Source organism: Mytilus californianus, unplaced genomic scaffold, assembly GCF_021869535.1.
Source record: "Mytilus californianus isolate M0D057914Y unplaced genomic scaffold, xbMytCali1.0.p SCAF_6, whole genome shotgun sequence".
In the NCBI taxonomy this organism is placed as follows: domain Eukaryota; kingdom Metazoa; phylum Mollusca; class Bivalvia; order Mytilida; family Mytilidae; genus Mytilus; species Mytilus californianus.
Genome location: NW_026262712.1, coordinates 82,972,263 through 82,985,230, shown reverse-complemented (window position 1 = coordinate 82,985,230; position 12,968 = coordinate 82,972,263). Strand labels below are relative to the sequence as shown.

Sequence of the window (12,968 nt, the reverse complement as noted above, 5' to 3'; positions counted from 1 at the left end):
AAATAAAAATAACTGCAAAAAATAAAAAATAAAAACATAAAACAAACAGCAGGCTTCAAGGTCAAGTCACGTGGCAGCAAGGAGTTACATTATTTACAAGAACTGCAGGTACAACTTTCTGAAAAACACCAGGTGGAGATAACATTTTTGAACTGGCCAAAAGTTGATAAGCTCCTTGCCTCATTTGGCAAGGAGTTCCAGAGTCTTGCTGCCTCATAACTAAAGTTTTTTTTTACCATACCTTGTTGTTTTCGGCCGTGGTATATCCGCTATGCCTTTGTACCTGAAGTTATATGAATTTTCATTAATGTTTATTAAATTATGTAGGAATTCTGGACTTGATTTATTAATTATTTTATAAGTCTTTAATGCCATGGTTCTCATTCTTCTGATTTTTAGTGCTGGTAGTTTAGACTGTTCAAGGAGTGTATCGTAAGAATTTTTGTAGTCATCATAAATGAATCTGAGTGCTCTTTCTTGTATTTTTTCTATTTTCTTTTGTGTTTTGTTCACTGCAGAAGTGCCATGTGAGAGGACAATAGCTGAGGTTTGACAAGATAAATGAGTGGTATATTGTAAGTTTAGAAAGTCTGGTGAGATGAGTGCTGATTCTTTTTAGTACGTTTAGTTGTCGTGCGGCTTTTTTACATATATTTGAAATGTGAGTGTTGAAATCCAGTTTAAAGTCTATTGTTACACCTAGAAGTTTCACATCATCGTCACATTTTATGTTGAATCCATTTAGGTTGAAGACCATATTTTGATTGTCACGGTGTTTTTTACCTATGGCAATTGCCTGAAATTTTTCTGGGTTTGCCTGCATTTTGTTGAAAGAGAACGATGATATAAGAGAGTTACTATCTTTCTCTAAAGGTTTTATTACTGATTCCAAAGTAGTACCTGATTTAGAGAGTGTGTTATCATCAGCATAGTTATATAAATCACAGTGTTTGACAAAAAGAAAGATGTCATTTATGAATACATTAAATAATACAGGGCATAATATAGATCCCTGAGGAACACCTTTATAGATATCTTGCATTTGACTGATACTCTGTCCTATTTTTACACACGGTTTTCTTGTCGTCAGATAACTTTTGAGCAGTTCAAGAGCAGATTGACTAAGCCCATATTTTTCCAATTTACAAAGAAGTGGTGTGATTGATACGGTAAATTAATACGTCACGTGCTATTATTTACGCGGAAATGTTTGGAACACATCAGTGGTGTTTAGGGAAAATGATAAGTTGGAACTCATGACGTTCGAGACCAGAACGTTTTTACAATACACCTTATCGCTATTCCCGCTTGACCCGAGAATCTGTCCCGCTTGAACTTTTGACGTCCTGTATCATTACCTGTTCCCTCTAATCCAAAATATTTGTCTTTTTTCACAACTCTAAACTTTGAGTTTGTATCAATTTCATATTCTCTTATGGCCAGTTGTATTTCAGAGAACGATTTCAATGAAATTTCTGTCATCTTTTAAGTATAAATTAGTTAACTTGTGTATAATGTTCGCTGATATTCAAAATGGCTTCTTAAATTTCCCGCTTTGAATAACATTAATTCTAATACGAAAATAAAATTCGGTATCATTTCCGGAATCTGAGAAGCCTCCATAGGATATAAGGTCCACCTCATACAACAATCACTTTTCAATTGTGGCGTCAGATATTTTCTATTATGACGTCAAAATTGTACGAGAACTTTTGTGATGTCCAGTAATGGCGGACAAATAGCGATAAGGTGTATAGCAACGATATCATCAGCATATACGTTTTTACATTGGTTAACAAATAAGAAAATAGGATCATTTTCATGTATTCTCACAAAGAACCTCCTAATTTCTTTGAACCAAATTATGGCATAACACCACGTTACAAACGAATTGTTGTGTGTTGAAACAAAATTTTCTGTCAAAGGAGGAATTTGTTGATTAAATATTCAAAAATTATATTTTTAAATTCGTAATGTATTATAAATAAAGATATACATACCTATCAAATCAAATTTTGTTGCTAATTATCTTCAGTGACGCTTCTTCAATTCATAACAAGCGCGCTCAAAAAAACAAACTTCCGGTACATTAATACGTCACGTGCTATTATATAAGCCATTGCCTAACCCGACTAATCCAGTCGTTATATTCATTAATGTAGCGATCGATAGTGAGTCGGAATATAACGACTGGATTAGTCGGGTTAGGCAATGGCTTAAATAATAGCACGTGACGTATTAATGTACCGGAAGTTTGTTTGTAACGTGGTGTTATGCCATAATTTGGTTCAAAGAATCTCCCTTAAACCGGACAGATTCTTGACACTGACCGATAGAGGGCGCTGAATCATTCGAGTTAGCTGAGACATGTTTCTTTTAAAAAGTTAAACGTTACCAAACAATCATTGTAAACACATTAAGAGACCATCGAACATATTGACAGACTGGTGGACCTATAGACAGACTGGTGGACCCATAGACAGACAAGTTGACACACACACAAACTGGTAGAACTGTAAACAGGCTGCATGTGGACATGTTAACAGACTGGTGGATCTATAGACAGACTGGCGGACACGAAGATAGACTGGTGAGCATGTTGAATGACTGGTTGGCACATAGACTGGTGGACATGTAGAGAGACTTATGGAGACACACAGACTGGTTGACATGCAGACAGACTTGTGGGCATGTCGACAGAATGATGATTATATACATAATCTGGTGAACATGTAGACCGGTTTGTGGAGAAATACACAGACTGGTGGAAATGTTAACAGACTTCTGGACATGAAGACAGACTAATGGGTATCTAGACAGAAATGAACTTAGATTTGTGGATATGTGATGAAGTCATCATACTATACAGCATGCACACGCCAGCGGACACAAACGGATGCACTAACATAAAGTTCAATGTTTTGATATAGGGTAACTCCTTAAGTAAATTCTATACCGATGTCTTTACCGATGTCAGTTTTTCAGGATGTTAAATATATGAATGAAAGGAAATTCTCAGCATTTCGTATATCAATGGATGACAATTTTATTTAACAATACATCAATTGGTCAAAATATCTTTATGAATATAAAATGAATTTATTTCTGCGGTGAAAGTGTTAATCTCAAAATTTTACAGTAACATTTTATCATCCACAGTAAATATGAATATAGGAACACATTTTCATGTAGGCCATATGAATAAATCGAATTTTTGGACTGAGTCAATATACGTATCGGGATATTTTTTTAATGCAAACGGCACCCCTGTAACAAAATGTAAGTGCCCCACTCCCACTCCCCGACCTCAGACCTTTCTCGTGTCAACAAAACGAACACAATTTGTATCCAACATTTCTTCTATGCAACCCAAGCCGAAAACTGGCATGGGGGAAAAATGGCTATATAACACCGGTTATATGTCAAGAAATCATTGAAGTGTTTTCCTATTAACTTTTTGCTCTCGAACTTTTTAATACAATTGTTTCGAAAAATGAGATGACATTCATATGTTTTTATTTGACATTTTGATAAATGAATGTCAAAAGTTTCAGAAAAGGTATCGCTCAAATGGATTGAAATTATAATTTGGACCAATTTTTGGGACATTTGTGACATATTCATACCCCTTTTTGCCATAACTTGTATCAAATAAATGCAGATTGTTGCCAGGAATACACTAAAAAGAGATAACATTTCACCATTTTAACCTATTGAAGATGCTATATTCATACATATGCATATACATGAGATTTATATGTTTAACAGTAAGCCTTATTTGCTAGAAAGATAGGAAGTGGTTAAAAATTGTGTCAATAACTGTATATTGCTACATAAAGTCAAACGCTGGATATGAAAAGTCCAGCGCCAAAGAAGGAAGTTCAGCGTTGGAGAAGCAATGTCAAGCGATGGAGATGTAAAGCCTAGCTCTGTAGTTCTAAAATCCAGCGGACAGTAATAGTGGACGACTTCTCCAGTGGTGGAACTTTGCTTCTACAGCTCTGAAAGTTTAGATCTACAGAGCTGGACTTTACATCACCTGCGCCGGACTTTACACGTACAGCGCTTGACTTTATATCGACAACCATTGTTTTTATATATTCTGCGTTAGATTTTACGGTGTCATTTTGAATTATGGCAGTTACTATTTTGACGGCACCGGCAAAATAGAAAATATACCATTATGTCGGCTATAGTTAACGATTTTGTTTACAAATAGGCAATTCAAAGAACTGACTATTATTTCAAAATCAAATTTAATTTTAAAAATTATTGATTTTGAAGATAGTATATTTTGTATCAAATTGATATGCTTTGAGATTTTTAACTTTTTCTTTTTTTACAGCATACAGTTTAAAAATCTGAGATTTTATTCTTATGCACACATGTACCATTATAGACTGTGACTGATTTTAGAACTACATGTTTTGATATGATTTCATTGCTACAAATGGATGCTCAATAATTTTATTTTTATTTCTTTTTACAAATTCTTATTTTCACTTTGACTCATCAATGTTTTAAAACGATTATATATATCTCAAACATAGTTACTGTTATCGTATTTAACTATATGAGTAATAATTTGATTCTTTTATGCTGATAATAAACATTTTCGTAGTACTTTTCAAACGCAAATAGCAAAACTCACTCTTAACAAAGAACCGGCAAAATAACAAATTTACTATATTGCCGACGCCGGCAAAATAGCCATTGCTATATATATATATAGAAATATGCTGTTTTGCCGGCTTTATTTCAGATATTTTCTATTTTGCCGGTGCCGTTAAAATAGCCACTGCCTTAAATCATATTGGTCCGAGTAATAAACGAAACAAACTCTCATTTAGTTATCTATTGCATGACACTCTCCTATTTGAAAAAAAAAAAGATTCACAGATTGACAATACATTGACGAAAAGTCGACCTACCCTATCTATATTTTTGATATTTTATACCAGAAAACTTCAACAGGAAGTGCCAGTAAGCTTTTTTCTCGCTTAACCATTTGAGATTTGATGATTTACCAGGGTAAAACTTTCTTCTCCAAACAACATGCTAATGCATATTTATAATTTAGTTTGCTAGTAACACAAAATAATGAAATCTGAATATTGTCAACCCACACAATTCCATGGTTATTTCTTAAATGTTTTGTCATATAACAGAAAGGAGTCAGTGCTCGACATTTACCAGTACGCGTAATGGCCAATCCTTCGTCTCTATTTAATCAATGAGTCGGAAAACGAAATAATTCAAATAGAAATCAATATTTTATTTATAAATGTACAATAATAAAAAAACAAGCCAAACATATTCAAATGCAATCATGAAAAACAAGGGTAATTCAAAAGTAAAGTTAAAAATTAAAATAATTCAGTAACGAATGCGTAATCTGTTTTAGAATTTAGAATTTAGTAAATCGAGTCAAAATAATGCTAAATGTGGTTGCTGTTTGTTAACTCGAGTGGAATATTATGATTCCTACGAGTAATAATCTCAATTGAAAGGGAATTAAAGTGCACGAGTGGCAGCATAACTGCCGGTTCATACTCGCGACGAGTGTGTGTTCTCACCACCACAACAACTGGTGATCAAGTTAAAGAGAAAATCGTATTACTTCCAGAGTTCTTATTATATTTTACAAAGTAATTCACGGCCTCATTGCCATACCATCTGAAATTTTAATACCAATAGACAGTAGAACAAGACAAAACCATCCAAATACTTATAGACATATACGAACCACAAAGGAAACATATAAGTGGTCATTTTTCCCACACACCATCATACAATGGAACATGCTACCTATAGCCACAGTACAGTCAACCACAGTTGACAGTTTCAGAGCACACCTTACACAAGGTGTTCTCTGCCAACTGATTTAAATTTTTGTATATAATTTTTATTTTAATCACTAGTTTTTGTAATATACATGCACAAATTGTCAAATTTGTATATATTTTTTTTGTTCTTTGGCATCTACAAGAAAATTAAATTTTAACACGCATGCGCAACAACAAGTAATCTTCGTGTCCTGAAGTTTTGTTGTATAACTGAAGAAGAAGAAAGAAGTTCATAAGATGAATGTAAGAATAAATTATAAACGAATATTCAATGAATATCAAAGTGATGTAAAAGTTGAACTCCATCTTTAACAGTTAAATCAATAATGCACCCTTATATTCTACTGAGTATATGTTTTAATCAAATTAAACATAAACTGATTTTTAAAGAAAATATTACTGAATTTTAAAAGAGTGACTATCCAGTTCAAATCTACAACATAAGATATCATAATTTCATATAATTTGATACACCAAAGTGTTAGTAAGAAAAAGTGCACACGAATTGAATGTTAATGTTAGTCTGTTCTGATAAGTTGAATGAACGAAGTAATAGATTGGTTGATTGTTGGTTGCTTAACGTCCAGTAGAAAATAGTTCATGCATGTTCCGGACGAATAGAAACCCGGATGCTAACTTGTACGATCAATATTCTTCGATTCCTTCCATTGCTGCCATTAATGCTTGGTTGTACTTGTATCCGCTAATGAAAGCATTTATGACTTGCGGCGTTGAGGGATCGAATCCTATCACATGAAGTGTCTGGTCATCACATGGTTCCACAGCATGCACAGGATCGTTTGGCTTACTAGTCATAGCGACAATGACTCGGACATGGTTTGGTGTACCAACTTTATGACAACAGTGAATAAAAGGCTCCGTAACACGACCTTCTCCTTCTCCTGTAAGAGTATCGGTAAAAAATATAATAACGTCGAAGGAGTTACTGTGGCGTCTTGACCACCTCGTAAAAGGCGTTTGGCGTTCTCCTAAAGATGAAAAGCTATCTAGTTTAGCTTTTATCGAATTAAGATTGTCATCTCGGTTAATACTCGAAACAAACGACTGCTCAGGATTACATTTATTCTCGAAAAGTAAAGTTTCTACACAATTTCCTTGCTTTACGATTGTATGCACCATTGCACAAGTCGCTTCACTGGCCGTTAGTGGAGAGCCAATCAATTTCTTTTTCATACCACCACTTACAGATACAGCTAGAAGGTAACGTTTATCTGTTCTTGGTTGAAGGGCCACAGTATCATCAAAAGCTTTTTCCAGAATCGTAATAATTTCATAGTTTGGTAGCCATTCTAGTTTGCCTTGATCTCCTTTTCCTTCCTTGTATTGCTTTAAGGCAAATAAAATTCTCAATGGATGGACTCCGAAATCCTGTAGCAGTTCACTCTGCATTTTCTCCTTTACAATCTGAATGAAATTAGATGCCTTTGCATCATCAAACAATTTCAGCTGTGTCATTTTGCCCATATTTCTAATCATTGCCGTTGGAGGCATTGTTCGGAGAAGAACTCGCCACACCTCTTTGTCGGACAAAAAACTGTTTGGTACATGCTCTCGTGCTAATTCTTGATCTGCTATTAATTCCATAATCTTCTCCTTGTCGTCGCATTCTTTAGCTTCAATAACGGCTCTTAGAAATGTTTTCACTTCTCTGTGATCTTTGTCAAGGGATTCGTGCAGTGTAACAACGTCGTCCATTTCTTTGTTAACAATAAATTTTAATATTGTTCTGATTCTTTCATTCGTAGGTTTTACATGAGCAAGGCGAACAATATCTCTATGGTTCCATTTACTGCGTTTTTTGTACTTGGTTACTAAGTATGCCAATTTTGGCGCATTGTTCGCAAAATTATTGTACCATTTACTAATGCCCATCCGATGGCTTCTTCCCCACCCTGAATGGTTATTTTTCTGCATATTCAATTCTTCACAAAATTTTTGGAATTCAAATAAATGTGTGGGAATCCGACAAATATTGTTCAACATGTTGTATCCATACTTCTTTACTTCTCGATCTCCATGCACAATGCAAAAGGCATAAGAAAACACAGTAGGCCCTTGTCTACATGCTCTATTACTCTCGCTTACATCCTTGATACAATCTAGTACCTCTATACCTTGTCCACCTTCTATCAACCTGGAATTGACATAAAAAAGTATAACCTAGAAATATAATACTACTTCAATGATGAGACATTCCTCAGAACAAGTATCTAGAAAATTTAAGTCGTACATTGTTCTTTAAAAAGGTTTCTCACATTTTTATGGCAATTCAAAATTTACTACCTGTCACCTTCGAATACTCTTTACAATAACTAACATGCATAGAAATGTTTGGCAATTTTTTTTTAAATTATAGCAATAATGTGGAATTAAAGTCTTAAAAGCTTGTACGGTATGGTTTTCTACAGTAGTTAGTAAAAAAAAATTGACCAGTAAAACAGTTTGGTTTGGGTTCAACAAATTGCAATTAGGTCAGAATATAGATAGAGAGTAATACTTACAGTAAAGTCACACACATGCAGTAATTAGCAGATGAGACTTAAGATTGATTAAGGATGGTTACGGAAGTAAGCCACTGACCCTTTACACATAGCTGGAGCTAGTGAAATTTTAACTGAAAGGTTTTGCTTTTTTTTAAGTGAACCATGAGTACACCACCCAGTAAGGAAGTAGCTAAAATGAACATTTTGTACACTATATAAAGTCTTCAAAGATATGGTGAGTATCAGTACTAGCTCTAAATATTGTCGAGAGTCCAAATACTAGTCAGTAATTTCATTGAAACGATCAATTATTTTTTATACTAGTAGTTTAAAAATACATAAACCATACAATGCATATGTACATCATAAGCAAAAAGCTAAACAGAATGTGAAACGTGTTGACAAGGGCACATTGGTGAACAAGTGAATACTAAAATTATTTGTGGACATATGTGGAGGTAGTATTGTATCGGGTATTTTAAAATACGCTAAAAGAAAATTCACTTCTGTTTATTACTGGGCACTATGCGAGTCTATTCAGATCTATTATAAACATATACATCAAATCATCTCCGTTCCTTGAAGAGAATAAGACCTCTTTGAATATATAAAAGATCTAATAACAGTCTTATGATCATTAAATAATTTAGCCTCTGTGTGAAATTCCACGAGTTTAAACTCGATTAGGACAGTATTTTGTTGTTCATATTAACAAAATGTCTAATAAAGTCAACAATGACTAAAAGTCAAAACTTCCTGCATAAGTTTTCTTGACAATATTTAATGACATCATTTGCTTTACCTTTCGATAAATGGTACATCATTGCGTGAGAATTTTGAGTGTTGAATATTTGTCCTAAAAACACTCTCTTTGCTACCTAAACAAAGAAATCGTCGCAATAAATAAAAATCTGAATTATCCATTTTAACTCTACTTTCGTTTTTAAAAGCACTGAGTAACCGGGACACTAAAAGCCTGAACCTATCCTGTTCAATTTTGTTCCGGTTTCAATATAGTGAATCCCTATGTATATACATGAGGGGGTGACACACTTTTGGGTCTTTTGGGATGTGGCATATAGGGGGTAAAAAAAAGTGGGATCTGGGAAAAAGAAGGAAAAAAAAGAAGGAAGTGGGATATGACCATAATGTGGGATGTGGGATAAACCCACAAAAAAAGAAAAAAAAAGAATGGCGAAAATGCATGAATGTTACCTTGATTTAGAGGGTGTTTAAAAAGTGAACACGCAAAGGATGTCAAAAGCAAATGCTATCGAGTTTATCCAGAAAAATAAAGTAATGCCAATATGTAAAAGCAGTGGCGGATCCAGAAATTTTCACAAGGGTGCCCACTGACTGCCTAAGAGGGGCCGCTCCAGTCATGTTTCAGTGATTCCTTAAATAATCGACCAAATTTTTCCTACAAAAAGGGGGGCTGGGCCCCCTGGCCCCCCTAAATCCGCCTCTGAAAAGGCGTTGTTTTTACTACTAAAATAAATGAATAATGGATTTCGAAGCTAGTCTATTAGTTCCCTTTGTAGTGACTTTCAGATCCGACTTCTTCTATTCGATAAAAAAAACTTATAATTGTTTTGTTATTAATCAGGCCTTTATTATTCTCAATTGAATTGTTTTCATATTTTTTTATGTCGGGGCCTTTTATAGCCGACTATATGGTATCGGTTTTTCTCATTGTTGAAGGCAGTACGGTTGCCTATAATTGCTTACATCCACTTTATTTGAACTCTGGTGGATGGTTGTCTCTTTGGCAATCATACCTCATTTCCTTATTTTTATATAAGTTATCGGATGTCTCTGCGATTCCAACTCTCAGTAGTTCGCCATCACCTATATCCAAATAATTATGGCGTCTTTAAAAGCTATTAAAGGTCTGGTTGTAGTTTAAAAATAGAGAATAAAGTGCAAATAAACTCATCATATAGTTACTAGGATTGAATATTTGTACACCAGACGCGCGTTTCGGCTACAAAAGACTCATCAGTGACGATCGAACTAAAAAGGTTAAAAAGGCCAAATAAAGTACGAAGATGAAGAGCATCGCTCACAAAGGGGAATGAAGAAAAATGCCTCCACCTCCAAAAAAAGAAGAATATATAATGAATAATGGGCCGATGCTAAATTTAGATACATGTATAAAGAATATAGAGAATAGTTGACAGATAAATAAAGAATAGGTCCAAATGGCCTTAATAGTAAATTCAAGAATACTGAAATAAAGAAACATGCCCCCTCCCCAAACATCCCCTCATACTTACATATATATTTGACGTTAGTTAGTTGTGGTAAACAATTTTGAATACTATTTCATATTATATATTGGAACACGAAAGACTTCGAACATCATCCCAAGAAAAAAAAAAGCATTTTAGATATATATATATATATATATTGCTGCTTTTTGTGAGACCTATGTCATGATTTTAGAAAAGTTGTTAATTTCCGCAAGTTTAAAAAAATATTTGAAAGATCGTAAGCGCACAGTTTTTGCAGAGTTTTACCAACTTGGCCACGGTTATATATATACAAATACCTTTTTACACTAATCTTAACTTAAAATGTAAATGCTAGCTTTTACTCCTCACAATTTTATATAAACAGAGTAATTTAGTCAATCACTTATCTTTGATGTTTTGTGCAGTATAAAACATACTTGGTAGTCTTTCTGTAAATAGATATTACTTTTATTAAATATTGTCTGAATGTGTGTACATCAGGGACAAAATATAATATATATAATGCTACACGGCATATGACAAAACGTGTCTAGCTTGCTATGCAAAGCGAGATATCCAAAGCATTTAAAACTTTAAAGACTGTTTAAACGTGATTTGTAATTGTTTAATCTCTTTGCTTCATTTTCATGAGGGGCAGAAACTTTTTAATGTTATTTATTAGCGAGCAACATGGCAGATTTAAATCTCTTGGTTTTTACTTGATATTAATTAGTTAACAACATGACCGGTGCCACTAGTGGAGCAGAATTACTTTACCTCGCAGGAGCATCTGTTCAACGACGCCTGTTTGTGGGGATTTGAGTTTCTCAGTTTTCTGTGTAGTGTTTTGTATGTTGTTGTGTTCATCTTTTTTTCTTTTGGACACGATGTTGTCAGTCTTTTTTTTCAGTTTTTGGTTTTCCATTACTCCCTTAGAATCATCATGTTCCTTATGTATTATGTTTTGTGTATTTGTGAATAAAACCATAATAGTACTGTGTATGCAACTTAATTCTTATGTGAAGTCACATTATTCATTCAAAATTAAAGAACGTAGGTGTACTGTAATTTCATTTCCTGAATAAATAACGAGCTTCTGACAATGGCTGTACAAATATTTATGCTAAAAAAATTGGAGGTATAAAAAGGTCTAGACGACTCATTAAAAAAATGGTGCTCATGATGATTTGTATTCTTTATTACGTAATAGACGACACAATGTCCAAGAAAGGCATATAGTAACTTGACGTTGAGACTACTAAAACACGTGTTACAATAGTGTCAGCTGGACCCCCACCCCTCGAGCCAAAATAAATAGCATGCAGGTAGACCCCAAGTCCAACTTACTGTCCATGGTAGGCTAAATAAATTGGGGGGGGGGGGGGGGGGGGGGGGGGGGGGTCATGGTAAGAAAAGACAAAAATGCTATGTCCGATATTCTTTCCAAAAGTAGCTTAAGGCTCCAAGTTGCACGAATTGCTCACCTTCGATTCTATGGAAGTATTGGTACCAAAATTAATTTTTCACATGAATCAGTAATTATGTTTTTGATGATAAGCCAAGAATGCAAATATTGGTAATATCACCACATATACGACTAAAAAAATGATTAATGCTACTGATTTTATTGGACCATTTTAGATCTTGTCGTGCTGTTCTTATTTAATGCTGACCTACCTCTGTTTATAATTTCAAGATAATAGCCAAAACACATAAACAATTCTTACCTTACTGATTATTGCTGCTTACAATTTTTCCAGGCTATTTTCTACAAATTTCGTCAAAAAAATAGCTAAACACTGTTATTTTTATTTTAGTTTTCGTGATTATAGCTAATACGCTTAAATGGAACAAAAAACTGTTGACACACATATGTGTCTCGTCTGTATTAATAACGATTGTACAAATTCAAATGAAGAAATCAAAATCTATTACTTAACATGTAAATTATGCAAAAAAATCATAGACCACAAACAATGACTGAAACTGCAGGGACAAAACGTCTATCGAAATGAGACTGCAAATAATAGACTATTTTCATATTACCGCCTTTTGACTCCGGATTATATAATTTGTCGACTGGTTACCTTGGACATCATGGTACAAAGTCAGGTAAGAGCAAGCTAAAGAAGTAAAACCAAGCTTTCAATCGGTACAATTTTTGGGGAAAATTACCTTTTTAACATTTTTTTTTCACTACAAAATAATCGGAAAACAGTAAACTTTCCCCGCAAATTACACCGATTATATGTTTGATTTTACTTATTTTGGTTGCTCTTACTTGACCGAGAACCATGATGTCCAAGTAACCAGTCGACAAATAATATAATCCGGAGTCAAAAGTCGGTAATATGAAGATAGTCTATTATACAACTGCATACCAA

At 34.0% G+C, this 12,968-nt stretch overlaps 1 protein-coding gene across 1 annotated transcript; it reads right to left on the bottom strand.

Moving 5' to 3' along the window:
* Positions 1-5,254: 5,254 nt before the first annotated feature.
* LOC127705191 (RNA-binding protein RO60-like) lies at positions 5,255-9,292 on the bottom strand. Its single transcript, XM_052209501.1, has 2 exons — positions 9,153-9,292; positions 5,255-8,001 (listed from the first exon to the last, which is right to left on the bottom strand). The coding sequence occupies exons 1-2, from the start codon at positions 9,272-9,274 to the stop codon at positions 6,492-6,494; spliced, it is 1,632 nt and encodes a 543-aa protein (XP_052065461.1). The 5' UTR covers positions 9,275-9,292; the 3' UTR covers positions 5,255-6,491.
* Between the last annotated feature and the right edge of the window lie 3,676 nt (positions 9,293-12,968).

Bases quoted from the DNA above. Each gene is read 5' to 3' on its own strand.
- LOC127705191 (XM_052209501.1), bottom strand. From the start codon at position 9,274: ATGGATAATTCAGATTTTTATTTATTGCGACGATTTCTTTGTTTAGGT. The intron at 8,002-9,152 runs GTAAAGCAAATG...TGTCAATTCCAG, and splicing joins GATGTACCATTTATCGAAAG to GTTGATAGAAGGTGGACAAG.